Genomic DNA, 21,329 nt, shown 5'->3' with positions numbered 1-21,329 from the left:
GATATGGCGATGTAGTGGCAGGGTTTCCAGTGAGGGTAGTCCCTGTTCGGAAAGTTGCTGGCCTCCGACAGGGCAGCTGCACCTGAGTCTGTACCTGCCCAGGCGGCTCAGAGCGGGGACACCCGTCCTGCAGTGGCATCCACCATCCACCATCCACCATCCACCATCGCACCTTCCCAGTGTGCGTGCATCAGTTGGGTTCCATCCTTCCTTGCCGACCAAGCCGGGAAGCCACTAAAATAACGGTGACGTTATCCTTGAAGCCCCGAGCAAACAAAACTTGAACCTCTCTCTACTTCTTTGCTGTACTTTTCCTTCTCGTCCCTGTCGATCCCTCCGTGCGTTGGACGAATCCAAGTGGCTTTTGCAATCTGTGGCTTGTCTCATTTACAATCAGGGTGCGATAGGAGAGGGAGGGCCTGCTTACTACCATACCCCTCCGAAAAGGGGAGAAAGGTGGCTTGGAACTGAACCGTCTGTGTTACTCGTGAGAGATACCCTCAATCTTTCGATTTGCCAGCTCAGCACGTTTACAATCTCACTCTTCTTTCTTTCTTTTCCTCACTCAAACCTACTCCAAAAATGTCCTCCCAAGACGTCGCCAGCCCGGCCCTCGTGGCCACCACCACCGTCCTGGCCACCGTCTCCTTCCTCGCACTCGCCCGTGCCCTTCTCTACCCTGCCCGCCCAAGCAGAATCCGCAATCCCCTCAGCGAGGGCGTCTACGCCAAGAGCCGCGCCGACGAGACCAGACACCTTGTCTACCAGCCGGACCAGTTCCCCGGAGCCCGAGACGTGGAGACTCCGGTGAGTGGGCCCCTCCGCCCCGAACACCGGAGCCGCTGCATCATGACCACTGCTAACACCGTGATTCAAGTATGGAAGCATGAGGGTCTATGAGTTTGGCCCTGAGGATGGAGAAAAGGTCTTGTTTGTTCACGGAATCAGCACCCCGTGTGTCACTTTTGCGCCTCTAGCCAACGCAATCGCCAAGCGAGGCTACCGTGTGATGCTCTTTGTAAGTCCCTCTTCCTCTGTTGCCCTAATGACCTTGACTGACAACATGATGAGGATCTCTTTGGCCGTGGATTCTCAGATGGTGTGGCCGATCTCCCCCATGATGCCCGCCTCTACGTCTCCCAGATGCTCCTCGCCCTGGCTTCAAGCCCCCTGGCCTGGACCGGCACCGGCGCATTCCGTCTCGTCGGCTACTCCCTTGGTGGTGGCATCGCCGTTCACTTTGCCAACGCCTTTCCTGACCTGGTCCGAGATCTTGTCCTCCTGGCTCCTGCAGGCCTCATCCGTGCCGCTTCCTTCGGCCACGTCTCCCGCTTCCTCTTCCAAACTGGTCTGGTTCCGGAGCGTATCCTCGCCGTAGCCACGCGTCGACGGCTTCAGCAGCCCATCGCCGCCTCGGCGAGGCAATCCGACAAGACGGCCATCGAGAGCATCACCACTCCGCCGCCTGTGGCCGTTGCTGAGGCTGAGGTCGTGCCCGCGTCTGGTGAGCGTGCCACGCCCCTGGAGCAGCGTGTGATGGAGTATGTTCGCTGGATGGTGGTCAATCACCACGGCTTCGTCCCGGCCTTCATGTCGAGCATTCGCTTTGCACCCCTGACGGAGCAGCACCAGGCGTGGGAGAAGCTAGCCAAGCGTGCCCCTGGCACCACTGCCATCTTTCTGGCTGCTGCCGATGAGATCATCAACGTTGAAGACTACCGTCGTGATGCGCTGCCTCTGGTTGGTGGCGAGGACAAGGTGCGCTGGCGCGTGTTGCCTGGCAGCCACGACTTTGTCATGACGCACGTGGGGGATATTCTCCGAGAGATTGATGACATGTGGCACGTCAAGGCGTAACGGCTTTCATGTTAGATATGGGTCATGTTCCTTATCGTCATTCGTCATGAGAGGATTAGATATCAGGGGAACCTTTTAGAGAGGCGCCAGCAGGGAGTTGGGTAATGATTTTCCTCTGTATTCTTCTTGCCATCGGGGCGTTCTGAGGATCTGATGCAGAGCAGAGTATATGAACTTTTAGTCACCAAAGAAACGTCTGCTGCGAGACTTGTGGTGATGTGATGCCTTCGATTATCGTACAATTCTTTCAACGCCCACCTCGCCTTATCTATCCAGAGCCTGGCTTTGACACTGTTGACCAAGGTTAGCTCCACGATCTCCGGAAATCTTAGCAAGAGGGAATCACTCACCATGTGCCAATAAACCCCCCGTTGCTTCAACAACTCAGCATGGCTTCCTTGCTCTAGCAGCTGTCCATCACCCAACACAAAGATGACATCCGCATTCTGCACAGTGGCCAATCGGTGAGCGACCACGAGCATCGTGCGCCCCTCGCTAGCCCTTTCGAACGCCGCCTGCACAAGCTTCTCACTCTCCGAGTCGAGGGAACTGGTGGCTTCGTCGAGCAGGAGAACCTTGGGGTCGCGGATAAGCGCACGCGCAATAGCTACTCGCTGCTTCTGCCCTCCAGAGAGAGAGACTCCACGTGATCCAATGTTGGTGTTATAGCCCTCGGGCAGTGAGACGATAAAGTCGTGAATCGAGGCATCACGACAGACCTTGTGGAGTTGCTCGTCTGTAATGGACGAAGGGTCGACTCCGAGCAAGATATTCTCCCGAATGGTACCTTGGAAGAGAGTAGCCTCTTGCGCAACAAGGGAGAAGTACTTTCGGTACTCGTACACGTTGATGTCTGTAGCATCTTTGCCGTTAAGAAGAATGCGGCCCTTGTCTAGGTCGTAGAACCTGCACATCCATTGTCAGTAACAGCATGAACAATCATGGTCAGAAGTCATACCTTTCAAGAAGAGACACGATCGACGTCTTTCCACATCCAGATGCGCCCACGAGGGCGGCAAACTGGCCTTTCTGGATGGTGAGATTGAGACCCCTAAACACAGGCGTGCTTCGGGATGGATACTTGAAATGGATGTTGTCTAGCTCAATCGACATTCCGCCCTCCGTATCTGGGATCTCTTGCGATGTCGAGACCTTGTCCTGAAGCCGCGTTTCTCTCATGTTGAGGATGCGATTCGCTGCCGCCGTCACCTGTGCAGCATTGGGTCCGAAACCGAGAGCTTGACCCGACGCCTCTGCCCCCTGCATCACAGCCACTAAGGCAAGAGTCAGCAGAGTATTGATGAAAATGCTTGAGTGATCGAATACTTACTGAAGCAAACAAAGAATGCGAGAGCATCAACAGTGCCCTCCGCCACAAGCCGGCCACCATAGTAGAAGATGAGAGCCTGGCAAGCCATACTTGCACTGTCGGAGAAGCCAAAGATGATACTCACCCATCGGGCCTTCTTGTAGGCTGACACGACGTGCTCCTGGAGCAGAGTCTCGTATCTCGCACAGATAGAATCCTCCAGTGTCAGGGCAGTCACGGTCCTGAAAGCACCAATAGATTCTGACGCGAACTTGGAGCTCTCCGCAAAGACCTCATTGTTCATCTTCTCGAAGTCCATCTCGTACTTGAAGCGCCAGTACGTCGATGCGAGCATGACGGGCAACACGACGCAGCACGCCACAAGGGCCAGCCTCCATGAAAAGGCAAATGCGATGGCGATAGAACCCACCACATTGAAGATAGCAACGTAGACGCTGGCCATGTTCATCCCCATGAGTTCTTCAAGCTGCTTCGGATCCTGCCCGATCCGAGATGTCATGGTGCCGTGTGAGTGATCTTCGTGATCAAAGAAGGATGTCTTCTGGAACATGACAGCATCAAAATATTGCTGCTGATACTTGGCGCGGATGATGGTGGACATGTGAGTTGCAACGTAAATGACGGCAAAGTACGCGACGCCAACTCCACAGGCCAGGACAACCCACATCAAGGACCAGAAATTGCCATCCGAGTGTTTATCTTCCACTTGAGAATTGAGTTGCGCGTTTGTACCTCCGTTTTCTTCTCTCATCTTGAGAAGGATGTCGAGTTCTCCCGTGAGAGAAATAATCTGTCCAAAAAGCCACGCCTGAAGGGGGATTGCAGCTCCTACACAAGCCGCAGTCACGACTGTGATGGCAAAGAATGGCCACACATTCTTGGACTCGAAGAACAGCCGCCCAAAACTCTTAAAGATGCCTCGAGTCTTTTCGATGGGCGTTTCTTTGCCGGCTTCGCCCTCGGAGGCTGCGATGCTCTTGATACGAGCCAACCCAGGCTTGTCAGCGTAGTCCACAACCTCCTCGGCTGCGTCAGTCGGCTCCCCGAGTGACAACGACTGAGCGTGAACAAGGCCAGAATAAACTCCGCCATCGATCGCGATGAGGCTATCATGCGTTCCAGACTCGACAACCCTACCCTTCTTCAGGACAATAATACGGTCCGCCTTCTTGATAGTGGAGAGTCGATGGGCAATCGTGATCGTCGTTCGATTCTGAGCAACTTTGTCGAGAGCGGCCTGCACAATTCGTTCGCCGCGAACATCGATGGCACTGGTGGCCTCATCAAGGATTAGGATCTTCGGTTTCCTCACAATCGATCTGGCAATGGCCAGCCGTTGTCGTTGGCCACCAGACATCTTGGCGCCACTGTCGCCAACCACAGTATCGTAGCCCTTGAAGCGAGTTAGCATGGGGGTTGCCAGTGAACTAGACCAGCACTTACATCAGGTAGTCTATCGATGAACTCATCCGCAAAGGCTTCTTTGCACGCCTCCTTTACCAACTCCCGTTTCTTGTCTTCGGGTTCATCCGCCCACTGAGTGCCAACCAACCCATAAGCAACGTTCTTGTAAATCGTGTCGTTGAAGAGGAACGGTTCCTGTTGAACAAGTCCAATCTGGGATCTCCACCATTTCAGATCGATCTCATCCAAGAGGTGTCCTGAAGTGGAAACCCGGCCACGGAGTTCGATCGCAGGTCCTGTCTCCTCGGGTTCGGGTTCAGGCGTGCCGTCTACGTCGTCGTCATCATCCTTCTTCTTCTTCTTTCCATTCTCCTTCTCCTTTTCAATGGCCTTGGCTAGAACATGTTGCTCCTGTAGGGAATACCATCTCTGAATGAGACCAACAATGGTACTTTTTCCAGAGCCAGACGGACCAACCACAGCATTGATCTTGCCAGCCTCAATCCGCAAATCCAAATTGTCCAAGACTCGCACATGCGGCCGGCTCGGGTATGCAAACGTGACGTTTTCGAAAACGATGTCCTCGGTGGATGAAACATCGGGCTCCTTCAGACTACCTTTGTTCGGCTGGGGAGCATCGATGACAATGAAGAACTCGCAGGCGGCGACAGTTGCCTTTCCAACAGCGATAAGAGGAGTCGAGGTTCGTTCGAGGGAGATGACAATCATCATGACGGAGAGAAGCACACTGGTCTCATCAGTAAGGATCAACTGTATACACAAAGCACACTTACACAAGAATGTCACCAATATTACCCACCCTGCCTTCGACAAGAGATTTAACCCCGTACCAGAAGGCAAGGCCGAAACTAGCGTACAGTCCGAAAAACTGGCCAGGTTAGCACGAGGAAACGGTTTCTCTATCTCATCAGTAGACTTACGATCAAACCAGTTTGGATTCCGATAAGGGGGGAAAGGACATGAGCGTGTTTCCTTGTTTCCTCAACGAATGCAGCGTATTTCTTCGCAATGCGTGTCTCTGCACCGCACGCGGCTACCATTCTGATACTCGCGAGTGCCTCACTGGCAACTGCAGCCGCTTTGCCCTCGGCCTGGAAGATTGTCAACAAGGTGGTTCGTCAATGAATGACCATTGCTTACCCTTGTAACCCGTGTGTTTACCTTCAAGATGAAGGGAAGAATTACTGCAAGAACAAGCAACAAGAATAGGACGACCGATGCTGTTACCAAGGTGAGAGACCAGTTCTTAGTGAAAGCAACAATGAGAGCCGCGACGATGGTGGCATTGTACTCGACAAAAATGCCCAGTTTTTCGGAGATTCCTAGTTGTAGAACATTGGCGGTGGAAGTGATGGTGCTGGTAGCATAACCTGGGGGCATAGAATCGAGAACATGAATGCTCTGACCGAATAGGCGTTGCAAGTAGTGTAGTCGGATGGCTGAAGATAGCCTGATGCCGATCATGCGGAAGGCGAACTGACTTGGGTAAGTATTGACAGATTCCACACAGGGCTGAAGTGCATACTTTATTAATAGAGTTGAGAATAAAACGGGCAAGGAACAGGAAGAACATGTAAAGCCTAACGGGAAACTGTTAACGATAGTTGGCTTGGGCCAGCATTCAAACATACGCGAGCCGTTGGGTAGTCTTGATACTGGACGTTAAGCTGGTGAACTCGCCCACGAATTGGCCTAGGGGGTAAGAATTAGAAAGAAGATCAGTTGCGAGGTCTGTAGGTCTACTAACCAAAAACCACATTCAGCAACGGCAGGGTCTGAAAGGTGTCAGTGATTCACGGCCGACTTGCTTGAGGGAGAAAGGAGACATACGACACCGGCACCGATGGAAGCAATCACTCCAGCGGCGTACGCGAGGAAGTCCCATTTTGTGGCATAAGTGAAAACCCTCTATAGACCACTTGTCAGCATACCACAAGAACGCGCCGTGATATAGGAGAGGTACCGTGTAATCCTTGAAGGTCGCCGTCCGTTCAGGGCGAAGTTTGGCCTCAGTCTGAGCCTTTTCCTCTGTGCCATTCTGTAGAACCGAATTTTGAGGGCCCGATGAGGACGAGGTATCCGGCTTCTCGCTGATATGTTCACGATCCATGGCACTCATGTCGGCGGCGACCTGGGCGATGAGCCCATCGACATGTGGTTAAGCAAAAGCAACGCAAGGCAGGACAGATTGCAAGTGTAAAAATGATAGAACAAGGGAGCGATGGAAAATAAAAGAATTACAGATGGCAGAATGGAAGATGATAGAATGTGAGGATAAATGAATGATGCACTCGAGTCGAGGTGTTGAGATGGGACAGGAGCGTTTGGGAGGGTGTCCCCTAAAGAGGCAAGTACAACAAGGGGGGTCTGGATGGAAGCCCGGTTGATACGAAATACGACGCTAGTCAATAGCGTTAGTTTGCAGCAAGCGACAAGACCTTAAATCGACGATGACATGGGATGTCTCAGGGTCTGAGTGGGCGTGGAGAATATCGACGTCTTCAACATGTAAAGAGAAACGTGACGGGATGGCAGCTGCGTCTTGTACTCGAGGGCTCGAGCTTCGAAGCAGTCCTTAAGTGATCGTCGAGATGGTCCTACAACGCGCAAAGGGGGTTCCAAGTCAGCTTCGCTTAAGAGATGGTGTTAGGAATTGCTGGGCGATGAGCAAGCAAGCATCACGGGTGCCTGGATTCCTAAATCAGGACACAATACGGGGCACGGTCGCGCATCACATCGCGTAAATTCCCTAATCCAGACCAAGACGACAGGCGTCTCTGCTGTGTGAGGAAGAGATACCCAGACTCTCGCAGTGCCATCATGACTGCGTGGATATCGTCATGGGGCGGGAGGCCGTTGGCAAGTCATTAGCTGCATCTTCATCTGCCACGAGCCAATAGCGGGAGGGTCATTTGGATATCCCAGCAGACCCACGGGTAAGCACTCGGGTTCGGGTTGCTGTTGAATCCGACGAGAGCGAGCAAACCAAGCCAATTAACGAGTGGGAATATGCATATTTAGTGGGACTGTAATCTGTCTAGATCTTAATGAACAGGACGCCACAGCCAACCTCGAGGCCAAAGGATGATGAATTATCAAACGAATCCCCAATCCGCGTATAGAATTCTTTTTCCCTTAAAGAAGAAGTTTTGTTTGCAGATAGACATTATTTCAATTATAGACTCGTTGATAGCTATGGTTATTCAAATTGGTTAAAAAAAAATCATCAAACATCGACAGATTCCGTCAATTCCATGGAGGCCAAGTATCCGTACCTACAGGCAACAATCTCGGCGCGCCGATTCACCAAGTCTGTCAGACGCCTGAAACAAATGGACAGGACATAGATCTATCCAACAGTGATGCTAGACACGTTTTGGTATCAGAAACAAAAGTATCATGAACCAAAAGGTCTGCCTTACTAGTGACACTAACCCCAAGGCACCTAAATTACTCGACCCCGTGGTGACGACGCCAACGCCTCATGGCCTCATGCAATTTCACCACATGTCGAGGCTGAAAACCCGCAAAAAGCCAAACCGCAAAGCAGATGCGCCATCTTTCTTGGCCTCGCCAATAGAGTCGACGGGAAATTTTGGCGTCACTCGGCAGTGGTTGCCTCTTCAACTAGCTCGTCGTCGCGTCTGCCTTTTTGCTCCGACACGGAACGGATGATTCACATTGCTTTGGGGGCATCCCGGTGAAGGACCATCCACACGCCGTTTCACTTACAGAACAAGGACCCGCGACTCCACGGAACCGGGGGCACGACTCGAGACGGATGTTCGGGAACAGAGCCCGCATCCGGAGCTGAAAGGGAGTAGCAATACTTGGGGAGACAAGGCCGGACGTCTTTTCTTTCAAGCATAGGTATCGGCTCTCTGATGGCACGACTTGAACTCTCTGATGAAAGAAAGATCATATTTCCTCACAAAACAAGTTAAGAATCCTTTGTCTGTGGAACAGCGCTACCCGTGATAACTTCGAAAACGAGCCATGGTGACAAAGCTATTGAGGCGCACAGTTGTGAGCCCCTTGACTCGCAAATTGGCTGGATGTTTGCAACCGTGTCTTCTTAAGGTTGCTGTTTACCTTGCAGATAGTTGAGGACGCATTCCTCGCTTAATACATAGGTAAGCTCCCATGGATCGTCCTGCAGGCTTGAAGCATGAGTGAAAGGGGAGGCCGTGATACGTCAGCCTTGTCGGATAGATCTCATCACGACAAACCCGCCCGACCAGGACCCTGACCATCTAAACAAATTGCCCCTCGCATTTGCCCCTCATAACCCTCCATTACAGGGGATCAAGCTTAGATACAGGGCATTGGCTGCCCATAATTCAGGCCACAACCAGCCCGTACAGTAGACGCCCCGCCAAGTCGTTTCTCTTTGGGCCATGGATGGACGGGAGTCATCTTGCCGTGGAAAATTTTCTGGACCAGGCACAATTGGCTTCTGCTCCAGGTCGGTCGGGTCAGAAAAAGCGTGACGCATTGGATCGCCCGCCGCTTGCATGACTACAGGACAGCCCGTGTACCAGTCATAGAGTGGGCTCCAGTTTGGCATAGAAGCCTCACGTCCTCTCACCAAAAGGTCAAGGCATGAAGCCAAAGCCAGCCTCGGCCAAATTTTCTCTGGCCAGATCAACATTGACGTCCTCAACTGCGTCTTATTACCTTGCACGGCCATTGACATCCATTGCCGCTGCTTCTTCTGTCTCATATCTATCCTCCCACGGCCCTCCTTCCTGTCTAGGCCGCCGTCCTTGTCTGTCCGTCAACGGCCTGGGCCCCTCCATCAAAGGCTTTTCTCAGCCCCGCCACTCTTCTTCCTCTTCCTCCACCACTGCCCCGCGTCCCACGAGATCCCAACAACCACACAATATGGCGCCCAAGAACAAGTTCGAGCTCAAGACCCCCAAGGGCACAAAGGACTGTGAGTTTGTCCCCTCCATGATACATCCGACCGCGAATCGCAAGTCCTGACACTGCGCGGAGGGGAGGGCAAGGATATGGTCATCCGTGACCACATCTTCAACACCATCACCCAGGTCTTCAAGCGCCACGGCGGAGTCACCATCGATACCCCCGTCTTCGAGCTCAGAGAAATCCTCGCTGGCAAGTATGGCGAGGACAGCAAGCTCATCTACGACCTCGCCGACCAGGGCGGCGAGATCTGCTCCCTCCGATACGACTTGACCGTCCCCTTCGCCCGTTTCCTCGCCATGAACAAGGACATCCAGAACATCAAGCGATATCACATTGCCAAGGTCTACCGCAGAGATCAGCCCGCCATGACTAAGGGCCGAATGCGAGAGTTTTACCAGTGCGATTTCGATATTGCCGGCAACTACGACGCTATGCTGCCCGACGCCGAGGTCATTCGCATCATCTCTGAGGTGTTTGAGGGACTTGGTTGGAACGGCGCCTACACGATCAAGATGAACCACCGCAAGATTCTCGACGGTATTTTCCAGGTCTGCGGTGTGCCTGAGGACAAGATTCGCACTATCTCCTCTGCTGTCGACAAGCTGGACAAGCTGCCGTGGGCTGATGTTCGCAAGGAGATGACGGAAGAGAAGGGCCTCGACGGCGAGGTGGCTGACCGAATTGGCGAGTGGGTTATTCTCAAGGGCAAGCAGGACCTCCTCGAGAAGCTGCAGAACAACGAGAGCCTGGCAGTCAACGAGTCCATGAAGAAGGGCATGGCAGATCTTGCTCTACTCTTCGAGTATCTCGAGGCTTTCAACGTGCTGGACCGGGTATCCTTCGATCTCAGCTTGGCCCGTGGTCTTGACTATTACACCGGCCTTATCTATGAGGTTGTCACAGAGGGATCTGCTCCTCAAGTGGCGCCCGGCCACGAGGATGAGGCCCCCAAGCCCTCGAAAAAGAAGGGCAAGAAGGGATCTGACGACGATGACCGTTCTAGCGACCCCACAGTCGGTGTAGGCAGTGTTGCCGCTGGTGGCCGCTACGACAACCTTGTCGGCATGTTCTCTGGCAAGAACCAGATCCCTTGCGTCGGCATTTCTTTCGGTGTTGACCGAATCTTTTCCATCACCAAGGCCAGGATGGCGGCCGAGAAGAACTCGGCCGTCCGTGGCAACGATGTTGATGTCTACGTCATGGCTTTTGGCAAGGGCTTCTTGAAGGAGCGCATGTCGGTCTGCACAAAGCTCTGGGAGGCTGGCATCAAGGTTGGTTGATGATGCCCATGACTCACAATTTGTGAGCAAAAGCGAAGTACTAACACGGTTTCCCAGGCCGAGTTCCTCTACAAGGTGAAGCCCAAGCTGCCAGCGCAGTTCAAGGCGGCTGAGGCCAACGGTGTCCCATTTGCCATTTTCCTTGGCGATGATGAGGTTGCGTCAGGCAAGGTCAAGATCAAGGAGATGGGACTCCAGGATGGCCACCCCGAAAAGGAGGGTATCCTTGTGGATCTCGCAGATATGGCCAAGGAGGTCAAGGTCCGACTCCAGCGAAAGCGAGAGCTAGACCACCTGACCAGACAAGCTGAAGGTCTGCGGGTAGTCCACGGCATCAAGGGTGATGAGGTGAAGGATGGAGAGAAGAAGAACGAGGCCCAACCCGAGGCTGCACCAGAGGCTGCCACTCCTGAAGCTGCCGTCCCTGAGGCGAGCCCTGCGGCAGAGGAGCAAACTCCTACAAATCCCGCCGCATAGGCTCGACGTGATAAAATAAAAAACAGTTGAAATGATGGTCAAGAATTGATGGTCAAGGCGTTCTGTGTTATTTGATAGATGGAGGTAAACAGCCAGTCTAGAGGAGTCTATGGGGTTGTTGACAAAATGGAAGGAAAGGAAGGATCTCACCTCAATACTATCTGGGTAAGTACCTGTTCTGTCTGGATCTGCCTCCCGTCTGCCGAATCCTCCGCATCGGAAAGAGAGGTTATTCCGTGATGCGCTATCATAAACGTCGTGCCGTGGCATCCATTCTTAACCTAGCGCCGCCACTCCAGTTTCTCCCTGCGACAGAGAGGGGGTTGCTTGTTTGATCGACCAAGCGAGGCTTCAAGGTCTCAGTCTGTGACAAAAAGCATAGAGCCTCCAACGACGGGGCTTCTGATCGCGTCTCCCAGGCAGGAGGGAGACACCAAGACGCGTGGGCACCTCAGATGGCCAGCCAGCCAGCCAGCTCAATGCGGTACAGAACGTTCCGCGCCCAGCCCCCCAGCCCCCAGCCCACGTCCCATCCGACGTTCTCGAGCGATGAGGGCTTGATGGAGACCCCGAAAACAAGAGGCAGGGAGCGCGCGTGATGGATACTTGGCCGATTGAGGCTCATGTTAACCGAGACGCAGGTCCCATGAAAGTTGTGCGCCTCTGGCAGCAGTTATACTCGAAGATCCAGCTCGAACGAGTTGAAGGGCACGCACCGATGCTGGGCAAGGGAGCTGCAATTGCAACCGTCGAGCGGGATGAGCCGTGTGTTTTCTCTCGTGTCACTGTCCCGCGCTGTCCGTGCCACAAAGCTCTGTCCTCAATAGGCTTGGGAATTGAACCTTGGCTATTGGGGTTGCCCATGGCCATCCCGACCATCTGGAGCCGACAGGTTGGCGTTTCATTTTGCTACGCCACCCTTCGCGGGACCGATGGCGAGAGCAGACCAATATGAGGTCTATTCTCTTTGTTCGTTATTGTCCGCTATTCTGTCATTCTGCTCTCTTCTCCCTTGGTCCAGAGAGTTCCACTTCCCTCTGCGTCACCGCCAATCCTCAAGGCTCACCGACCTCCAACTCCAGGGGTTCTTTTCTTCTTCCTGATGCAAGTGCCGGCCCAAGCCCGAGGGAGAGGGAGAGCAAAAAAACCCACCTGGAAACAAGGACGGGCTCAGGCGAAGCGTGGGTCTGCCGGGCACAGGCGGCGGGCGGCGGGGAGAGGAGGGTCAGGATGATCTCCCGGAAGGCCGGCGCCGCACCGAGGCCCTAGCCGGACCAGTCGAGCTCCGCAAAGATCGTGGGTTTTTCTTTTGATCGTCTTCCTTTTTTCATGCGAGACTTGCTAGTTATGGTGTTCCCCATCAGAGCAGGGGAAAGGAAACTAGTGTGCAAAATCCCTTGCAGCGGTGTCTCTCTTTGAACCCGACACGTCGGATGGGGCACAACTGAGAGAAAGATAAGACCGACTTTTCTCCCTCGAGTGAGGGTAGAAAACAGAGGCTAAACTTGTCATCATCGGGTTTGTGTGTGTGTGCCCGTGAGAGCGTGGTGTGTGTGGTGTCTGGCTATTGTATCCATGTCTTTGTGTTAGTCTGCTTGCCTGCTCGACGGCCAACGTACGACAACCTTGGGATTCATGGAATCTTGACCTTCTTTTGTTCGAATCCACAGGCTCAGAGAATTCCTTTCATTTCCAGTGTTCCTCTCTCCTCACCCTCATTTACGATACGCCTTCACTTACACCAACAAACGACTCATCATCGTCATCACGACAAAGTCGCAACACCACCCAGCAACCAGCCAAGAGCTCGGCGCCGCTGACACAAGGACGAGACCAAGCCTAGGAGCGATCTTCGTTCCCCAGAGGTCGGTATTCCCGACGACAGAGTGGCATCGACGCTAGAAGTATTTGGTTTGTACTCATCACCTGGTCAACTTTTGGACTGGCTAGATGGCTCGCCCAAGTGGCGCTCCTATACTCAACACCAACCGCTTTCGGATGTCTATGAATTCCATTGTCATCTCTTTAACTACCCGCAACCACCTTGGCCGCACAGATCGACTTTTTGTTCTCAGAAATTCTTCTTTGCCCGCTCATCAGCCGACCAGACTTGCTGCTTCTCCTCTCTGGTTCTTGACGCAGCAACGCACACTCAAGCTCGGCCCGGCCCTCTTACAGCATCCTCCTCCTCCTGCTCTCACTTACACCTTGTGTCGCCGCCATTTATTGACACATTGTCTCACCAATCAGCCCGCCGGACGACTCAGACGCGGATTCCTCCCTCCCCTCCTTGCCCCGAGAGACGGGTGCCTAAGCAGAGACATCTCGCACGTCACAGACCTTTAGACTCTGTCCTACCCATCAGGTCCCCAGTCATCTATCCCCCCATAGGATCGACCCACGAAGAGCTGAAAGGATTGACAAACCACCTACTGTACCCATCACGGGCAACAACATATTGGCATATTGGCCACACAAACCTTCGCCACGCCACGCGCGCCGCCGCCCTCAGTCCGGGCTCTTATATCGCAACGCCCCCCGGAACAGCCTCTGCCTCCACTTCTACCTCTAGGTCTCGACCACCAAGCCCCGGATACGAGCCCTCTTCCTGCCCTTGTGTAGGATATCACTCACCGTCATGGCTGCTCTGTTGCCTCACGCAATCCCCCCAGCCACCACCCCGACCTGGCCATCCCGATCTACCTCGCTGCCCATGTCGATGCGCCAGAAGTCTTGTCGCGCCTCGGCTGCCGAGGCCAAGTCACCCGACTACCTCCCTCAGTCGCTCTTAGAGTCGCTACATGGCATGCCGCTCACTTCCGATGAATGGTCCAAGGCTATCGCCGACGTCAAGAGAGAGTATCTCAACCGCCGCTACCGTCCCTGTGCGACTCGATGTTGTGAGATCTTGGATAACATCAAGGACTCTGTAAGTCACTGTTGAGATTGATCATCACCATATAGACAACTAACATGATGCAGAGTGTCATTGAGCCTGCCTATCTCATCTACCTTCACTTCTACGCGGCCAGCTCTTTGGAGATGCTCGCCCGCGCTCTTAACCAAGGCTCTGCAACACGCACTTCCCTCCTTCACCAGGCCCGTGATCACTACCAACGCGCTTCCACCCTCATCAACGCTGCCGACTCAGCTGTCGGTCCAGCCCTCCTCCGCAGACCCTCTGGCACTACCACCACCCTCCCCAGTCTTCACTCCGCCGACAGCTCAGTCAGCTCCTATGCCTCGTCGACATGGACCTCATCCCACGGGGCCTCCCCAGCCTCCTCTATCTCGTCGATCCAGGACACACCTCGCCCCAAGCGCAAGAAGCGTGTGACTTTTAGCGATGCGCCCGTCGAACTCCTCGAGCGCCCCGATTCGCCGACCCTAGGTCTCGGCAGCTTGCTGGGTTCCGTCCGCTCAGCGTCGCCCGATCCCCTTGACGCCGAGTCGTCCGTCATGCCGGCACCCATCCGGCCCTCGGCCCCTCTCCCCCGATCATGCCTCACCCCACGCTCTGCCCCGGCAGAGTCCGTCTCCTACTCCGACTCTGAACTCGACCCCTTCCGCCACGCGCGCTCGGTGCATCGCTACAGCGCTCTTCTGACCAGCCTGCAGCGACAGGTCTTTCGGCATCTGACCTTTATTGAGTCAGAGCTTCTTGAGATCGTCGCTCAAGAGGCAGTGCCACCATCTCCTGTTTCGGTTATGGTGGTGCATCCTGTGCATCCTTCCATCGATGCAGGCCGCTCACCGGAACTGCAGGCCCGCATAGAGCGGCTGCGAGCCAAGGGGTGGGAACGGAAGCGGTTCGATGCGCGGCGCTATGAGGAGCTTCGGGAGAGCGCCGTGGCGGACCTGGTAGACTGAGTTTTGCCCACCACATCAGTTCTCCGATGTTTTTCGGTGTTGATAAGGTCTTGGAGGTTACAGTTATTGTTCTATTCAATCATGTATGTATGTATGTGTGTATGTAAAAAGAGTTCAACGATATCACGAGGAATAATTGCAGAAATATGGCGAGGAAAACGAGCGCCGAATTGGAGGATAGGATGTATAGGTACCTGCTTGGCAAGAAAAGACTGGATCTTTATTAAAAAAGGATTAGTTGTGCCCATAGGAAAAGACTGGATCTTGAGGGCAGCAGGAATTGGGCGAGTAGTTGGTTGCTTTAACGATACCACTTCTGTAGAGAACAACGAGTAACGGATTCAAAAGATGAATGACTTGATTTCACCGCCTCCTTATTGTCACCTTTTTCAAAGCATTGCCTGAAATCAAAACGCTTCCAATCAAATCGATACGATATGATCACTTGTAATGACCTGCCTCTTCCTATCCATCTCATCTTGCTGGTCCCGTCCGTTCTCGAGCGGGCTCATACCAGCCCGTTTCGGCGGCATCAACTATAGACCCAAAATCCCTTCAATACCCGGCTGATTACATGCAGCCGCATGGCCTTTCGCCCGTAGTTTGTAAATGCAATGATTCTCTTTAAGCCTGGAAGCTGCGGCGCTTGGCTTCCTTCTGGACCTCCTCGGTGACACGCAACACCTCCTTCTCCTCCTTGTCGTCGGCAAGCTTGGCTCTGGCGACCTCGCTGAAAATGGCCGAAAGATCCGAGTTCTCGGGATCCTCCTCCTGCTCCCTGAGCTTCTGGATTCGGGCCTGGAGCTTGATCTTCTCGATGATGCGCCTGAAGCGGCTTCTCGCGCGGAACGACTTGATCTCGGGCAACAGGTTGTGGTCGGTGGCGTTCTTGCCGCTGAGCCAGATGTGGCCCAAGGCTTCCTGTATGGTAAAGTCAGCCGTCTTATCTTCCACAGCCTGCGTGCGTCATCCTACCTCGCTAGTCCAGCGCTCATCAGGGTCGGGGTTGATCAAGTGCAGGATAAAGTCCTTGGCGTCGTTGCTGACATCCTTCCAGTATCGCTCGTGGAAAACGACAGAGCCATCGGTGCACTCTCTGATCAGGTCCTGAAGGTTTTCGCTTCGGAAGGGAGAGTAGCCGCAGAGCAGGGTGTAGGTGATGACACCCATGGACCACATATCAACTGGCTTGCCGTGGCCCTCCTTGCGCATCACTTCGGGGGCGGCATAGCCGAAGGAGCCTGCCATAGTCTTGAGAGACTCGCCCTTACCATCGAGCATCTTGGCGATGCCGAAATCAGCAAGGACGAGATCGGAGTCGGGGTCCTTGCTCAGGTAGAGCAGGTTCTCGGGCTTGAGATCTATTGAGCCGCGTCAGTTGGTGCGGTACAGCATGGTTGCCCCGCATCACTGTACCTCTGTGGACGATCTGGTTCTTGTGCAGGAAATCGACTGCAAGCAGGACCTGCTTGATGGTTTCGGCGGCATCCTTCTCGGTGAACTTGCCCTGCTCGCAAATACGATCGAAGAGCTCACCGCCGGTCGCGAGCTGTGTGACGATATAGAACTTGTCCTGCAACACAAAGGTGGGTAAGCTTGATGTGGGTGAACGAGGGGTACGTGCCCGAGGTGGCAGCGCAGCGCGGTGGAGGGGAGGGGAGGGGAGCTTACCCTCGACTCGAACCAGTCGACAAACTTGACAATGTGAGGATGCTTGAGCTTCTGGAGCATCTCGAGCTCGTCGTAGACCATCTGCTCGTTACCCTTGACATTTCGCTTCAGGATAATCTTGACGGCCACCTTGCCCGTGGGGCCATCAGCCTCACGAACGACACCATATGTTCCAGCACCGAGAGTTCGACCGAATCTGTATTTGGCCCTATACGCAAAGATTGTTTGTTAGGGTCTGTTGGAACTGCAACTGGATCTGGACTCGGGTGGAGCGAGGGAGGGTAGTTCGGGTTGCGTACTTCTTATCGTAGCTCTCGGGTTGGCCGTGAAGCCGGTTCAGCATGCCTGCGACTATCGAGGTGGAAGCCATGGTCAGCAAATGGATCACAAGGTGTGTGAAGGAACAGCGACGACGAGGCCCGAACTGCCAGCACAAGAACACGATGTCGAGCGCAAGAGAGGCAGGACAAGAAGAGAAGCTGACGGCGCCAAAGCGGGGAGAGGAATGAGGCTGCGGATAGTCGCAACTTACAGCTCATGGTGGCACTTATGGCGGGGTAGCGTCCAGTTCCCGTTGGGCTTTTGGTGATTGAAAAAAAGATACAACGGGAGCAACGGCGAGCCCGTAAGCTGATGCGATGTCGGTATCCGGAGCCGAGGCGCTCTGCCGTGCGACAATGGAGTTGGAAGAGTCCAAGCGGAGGGCGACGAAGCCTTGGGGATGAGGGAGGAGGGAGAGTACCTAAGTAGGTGAGATGGATGGATGGATATCGACGGGCGTGGAGCTGGAGGGGACGAGACGACGACAATGGGCGAGGATGGGAGGTCCTTGTTAATTAGCTTGCGACAGCTGAGCTGAACTGAATGGACCTGCTCGGACTCCCTGCAGCGGCCTCCCCTCCTCAGTGGCCCTGCCCGGGCATCCAGTGGATGGATGGACGCCCACTGGGCTGGGGCTGCTTGTCGTCAGCAAAGTTTAGGTGCCTTGCGCACCATTTTCCCGTTGTTACGTTAGGGGACTTTAGCACTAGCGCCCCCTGAACCATGGACGGTCCTGACGGGGCGACCGCACCTCCATCCAAGGATTCTCGGGATGCACTCCATCCCGTTCACTCCATCCATCCCAGCCCGCTCATGGTATGTGGACGGATGATGAATGGATGGATGGATGGATGGATGGATGCGTCAGGCTGAGCCAGTTACGCCTGTGGCTCAGTCAGCCGCAAATGCAGCCGCGAAACGAACGATCCGTTGCACAGAGAGGCTGAGCGCGCCATGTCAGATTGTCTGTCATCTCATCTGCCAATGAAGCATTCCGGCAACCTCCAGAGAGTGCCTTCCCCAGTCCTGTCTGTCTCCTCCTTGTTGGCCCCTCCGTATTCATCATGTGGGAAAAATGGAAACCTGAGGAGGGTCCGCTTCGAGATGGCAATGGATCCATTTTCTCGCCAAACGCCGTGTGGCTGAGCACCTTGTCTTTCCAGGTTCGCAAGCCCTTGATCCAACTGACACTCGTACAATCCTGTGGATGGATATGCCGAGTTCCTTGCTCACCTCCTGCGTCTTTCCAATTGGGGATAGGAGGAATGCCTCATCAGACGGATCCAGCCCTACGAGGCTGTCTAGCTTGGCATGGCTATTCATGACTCCGAATATCCCATGTTGACGGAGGCCTCAGTCAATCGAAGATCTGTTGCCTTGTCGAGACATGTCCAGGTCTTTGACGAACTCCCTAGTCTTTGGGTAACCCTTCAGCGCAGCATCAGTCAAGTTGTTATTTGACTTCTTACTGCTCCTGGCGATATCTACCCGCAGTTGGCTAAGATCATGGGTACTGTAAGCGCATACGCACATCTACCAATCGGCACCACGGAACTTGCATGGAACTGCCCATCCAGTACAGTCAGCGTTTCAACACCCGCGCAATCGAAGACTCGCAGTAATCTCATCATATCGTAGGTTATCCGGGATGATGGATATCATCTCTCATATCCTGGCTTTGTGAGTCTTACAAGACGATCGAACATGCTACGCTCATGTTGGCCTAGGTCATGGCTACCCTTGAGGCCTCACTTTGGACAGCATCGAGCTTGATTTTTTGTGATAATGCGGATTATTACAAGCGACTCGAGGGCAACTAAGACGTACAGTCGTTAGGTTGGCCCTTCACCTCCTGATCTTCAGAGCGTCCTTTGGTTGCTGAAGACTTACATATGTGCTCCTGTCTGTACATGTTCGGTGATTCCGTCTGATGCGCACTTAGAAAGATCGGATGAAAACCTCTGTGAGTGTTGAGGTAGTTAGACCCCGTTTTGGCAGGTCTAGAAACCCCGAGACAATTTCTGTTTTCACCACATATTCTTCAACTCCATGCTTGCTTCGAAGATGGAGAATGTCTGTTTGAATGCAATGGGCTCGGATGCGCCACAGGTTGATTCTGGCGATATCTCAATAGGAACTTCAGACCTTGCCACGTCGCTGCGCCTGGCACACAATCAATAAGGAAGAATCTAGATTCCTTCATGATTAGTGTCTCCCAGTTACTCTGATGATCATCTAGGTTAGAAGCATGCAGTCTTGTTCCTAGTGTATATGCCTAACCAAAGAGCAGGGAGGTCTGCCGACCACGTCACATACAGCCCAAACATGTTGGTAGCCGCTGGCGTCTGCAGGGACAGCAAATTGCCTTGTTTGAAGTCAGAGTAGATACTGGCAAAGGTCTTGAAAGTGTAGCCGGTTGCATGTTATTCGCATGAATGCAAAGCACGTTATTCACTGTCGCAAGTAATTTTGCGTTGCGAGAGCCCAAACAATGAATGGATGTCACATCAGGACGTCTCACTGAATGCCTCCATGATCGGCGCCATCCAATAGTACAACACGATCGGATTTATGGGTCGAGTCCTTGCTTGAATGATATCACCAGGTGACAGCGACTGGACGCAGCTTTTGGCGAAAAGGGCGGTACAAACAAGTCAGAGACGAAGTCTCAAACGAAAGAACCAGAGTCGAGGCCTTTGCAGAGACTAGCCGCCAACTGTTTAGCCTCGCTAAGCCACGCAGAAGCGACAGGCTTTGAGGCTGTTGCCAGGTCGTAAAGGTACCTCTGGGGCATCCAATGTGGGTGCAGCGCCGCAAGCGGCCCCTCCCAGCAGGTGGTGTTTCTGCTTCTCAGTTCCACAGAGCATGCCCGACGACAAATCCTCCCACCTGCAACCCGCACATCATCGCCATCGACGCCTTTCCCGCTGAATCAATCAATACCCAGACTCCCCGAGCACATTCTCAAACGGTCAATCATGGCTGGAGCCACAAGAGACAGGCGCCTGGTCAAGGAGCTGGGCAAGGTTCGTTCTCTTCTCTCCCTCCCTCCCTGGCCCGATCAACTGGGAGCCGAACTGACACTCCTCGTCTGGCGCCCCGCAGATCCACAAGGACGGTCTGCCTCCGGGCATCAAGCTGCTGGACCGTGACGACAGCGTAGCCGGCGACTGGTACCTCGATATCCAAGTCCTCGACGAGAACCCCCTCTACAAAGGCCATATCTACCGGCTCAAGTTTCACTTCCCCAAGATGTACCCCATAGGTACGCTTATGGATCCTCCGTGCTCCGACACCAGGTGCCCTACTAACTTTAACCAGAACCCCCCGAAGTCACATTTGATTTACGACCCGACCGTCCGATCCCCATGCACCCGCACATATACTCCAACGGCATCATCTGCCTCGACCTGCTCGGCCAGCAGGGCTGGAGCCCTGTCCAGAGTGTCCAAAGTGTCTGCATGAGCATCCAGAGCATGCTGACGAGCAACGACAAGAACGAGCGGCCCCCCGGTGACGAGGACTTTGTACGAGGAAACAAGCTGCGACCCCGCGACATCGAGTTCCTTTACCACGATAACACCGTGTAGGGGGGAAATGGGTTGAAAATCTCTCCCGGAGGGCAAAACGGACGAAATCCCGACTTTGGTATTTACACAGCATTCTTTTGGCGTTTGGGACGACCACCGGCGACGACGGAGACAAGGGAAACAGGCATGGCATTTTCGTTTACTGATGGAACACGGCCGTTTTTTTGAAGATTTTAGCCGATTTATACGTGCCCGGCTGGGCTGTCTATGAGCGTCGAACCTACCTACAGTGCGTCAGGTGAAAAGGACTTGATCGAGCATGGATATCAGGAAGAAGCAGCTAGCGGATGCCTCATAAGCACTGTGACCATATAATGAATAAATAGGCTCCAAGGCCATTAAGATAGCATGCTGAAGCATCCTATACTGTGTTTTGTTAATTGACTGGCTATGTGGCTGTGGACTGTCAAGAATATTGAACAGGGGAGCCCAACAAGAGATGCCGGGGTTGACAACAACCCCTCTATCAGGCACATAATAAGGAAGGTGAGCCCTGGGGGTCTTTTGGATATTTCCTTATCAACATCAGAACACGTGAGACTATCACTATCTCTTAACTCACATACAGAATTAGATTGA

The 21,329-nt window shown here is 53.8% G+C and overlaps 6 protein-coding genes across 6 annotated transcripts; 4 read left to right on the top strand and 2 right to left on the bottom strand.

Moving 5' to 3' along the window:
• Positions 1-582: 582 nt before the first annotated feature.
• Positions 583-1,857, top strand: NCS54_00564300 (Hydrolase-4 domain-containing protein; the record flags this gene model as incomplete). Its single annotated transcript, XM_053151138.1, has 3 exons — positions 583-807; positions 878-1,018; positions 1,072-1,857. The coding sequence occupies 3 exons, from the start codon at positions 583-585 to the stop codon at positions 1,855-1,857; spliced, it is 1,152 nt and encodes a 383-aa protein (XP_053007113.1).
• A 264-nt stretch (positions 1,858-2,121) lies between these two features.
• NCS54_00564200 (Hypothetical protein) lies at positions 2,122-6,731 on the bottom strand (the record flags this gene model as incomplete). Its single annotated transcript, XM_053151137.1, has 13 exons — positions 2,122-2,148; positions 2,208-2,763; positions 2,816-3,131; positions 3,188-4,580; positions 4,631-5,339; positions 5,386-5,480; positions 5,533-5,703; positions 5,753-6,088; positions 6,138-6,192; positions 6,244-6,304; positions 6,360-6,387; positions 6,443-6,520; positions 6,576-6,731. 13 exons carry the CDS (start codon positions 6,729-6,731, stop codon positions 2,122-2,124), a joined length of 3,981 nt encoding a protein of 1,326 aa, XP_053007112.1.
• Positions 6,732-9,214: 2,483 nt separating this feature from the next.
• Positions 9,215-11,298, top strand: NCS54_00564100 (Histidine--tRNA ligase; the record flags this gene model as incomplete). The annotated part of the gene is made up of 3 exons (XM_053151136.1): positions 9,215-9,548; positions 9,593-10,812; positions 10,879-11,298. The coding sequence occupies 3 exons, from the start codon at positions 9,215-9,217 to the stop codon at positions 11,296-11,298; spliced, it is 1,974 nt and encodes a 657-aa protein (XP_053007111.1).
• Positions 11,299-13,936: 2,638 nt separating this feature from the next.
• On the top strand, positions 13,937-15,168 carry NCS54_00564000 (Hypothetical protein; the record flags this gene model as incomplete). Its single annotated transcript, XM_053151135.1, has 2 exons — positions 13,937-14,227; positions 14,281-15,168. The coding sequence occupies 2 exons, from the start codon at positions 13,937-13,939 to the stop codon at positions 15,166-15,168; spliced, it is 1,179 nt and encodes a 392-aa protein (XP_053007110.1).
• Positions 15,169-15,792: 624 nt separating this feature from the next.
• NCS54_00563900 (Calcium/calmodulin-dependent protein kinase) lies at positions 15,793-17,639 on the bottom strand (the record flags this gene model as incomplete). Its single annotated transcript, XM_053151134.1, has 6 exons — positions 17,372-17,639; positions 17,139-17,190; positions 16,840-17,047; positions 16,585-16,741; positions 16,144-16,529; positions 15,793-16,089 (listed from the first exon to the last, which is right to left on the bottom strand). Exons 1-6 carry the CDS (start codon positions 17,376-17,378, stop codon positions 15,793-15,795), a joined length of 1,107 nt encoding a protein of 368 aa, XP_053007109.1. The 5' UTR covers positions 17,379-17,639.
• Positions 17,640-20,045: 2,406 nt separating this feature from the next.
• NCS54_00563800 (Hypothetical protein) lies at positions 20,046-20,750 on the top strand (the record flags this gene model as incomplete). Its single annotated transcript, XM_053151133.1, has 3 exons — positions 20,046-20,186; positions 20,266-20,425; positions 20,482-20,750. Exons 1-3 carry the CDS (start codon positions 20,139-20,141, stop codon positions 20,748-20,750), a joined length of 477 nt encoding a protein of 158 aa, XP_053007108.1. The 5' UTR covers positions 20,046-20,138.
• Between the last annotated feature and the right edge of the window lie 579 nt (positions 20,751-21,329).

The sequence above is a fragment of the Fusarium falciforme genome, chromosome 4, assembly GCF_026873545.1.
Source record: "Fusarium falciforme chromosome 4, complete sequence".
Lineage (NCBI taxonomy): Eukaryota > Fungi > Ascomycota > Sordariomycetes > Hypocreales > Nectriaceae > Fusarium > Fusarium falciforme.
This window is presented reverse-complemented; position numbering and strand designations above follow the sequence as displayed.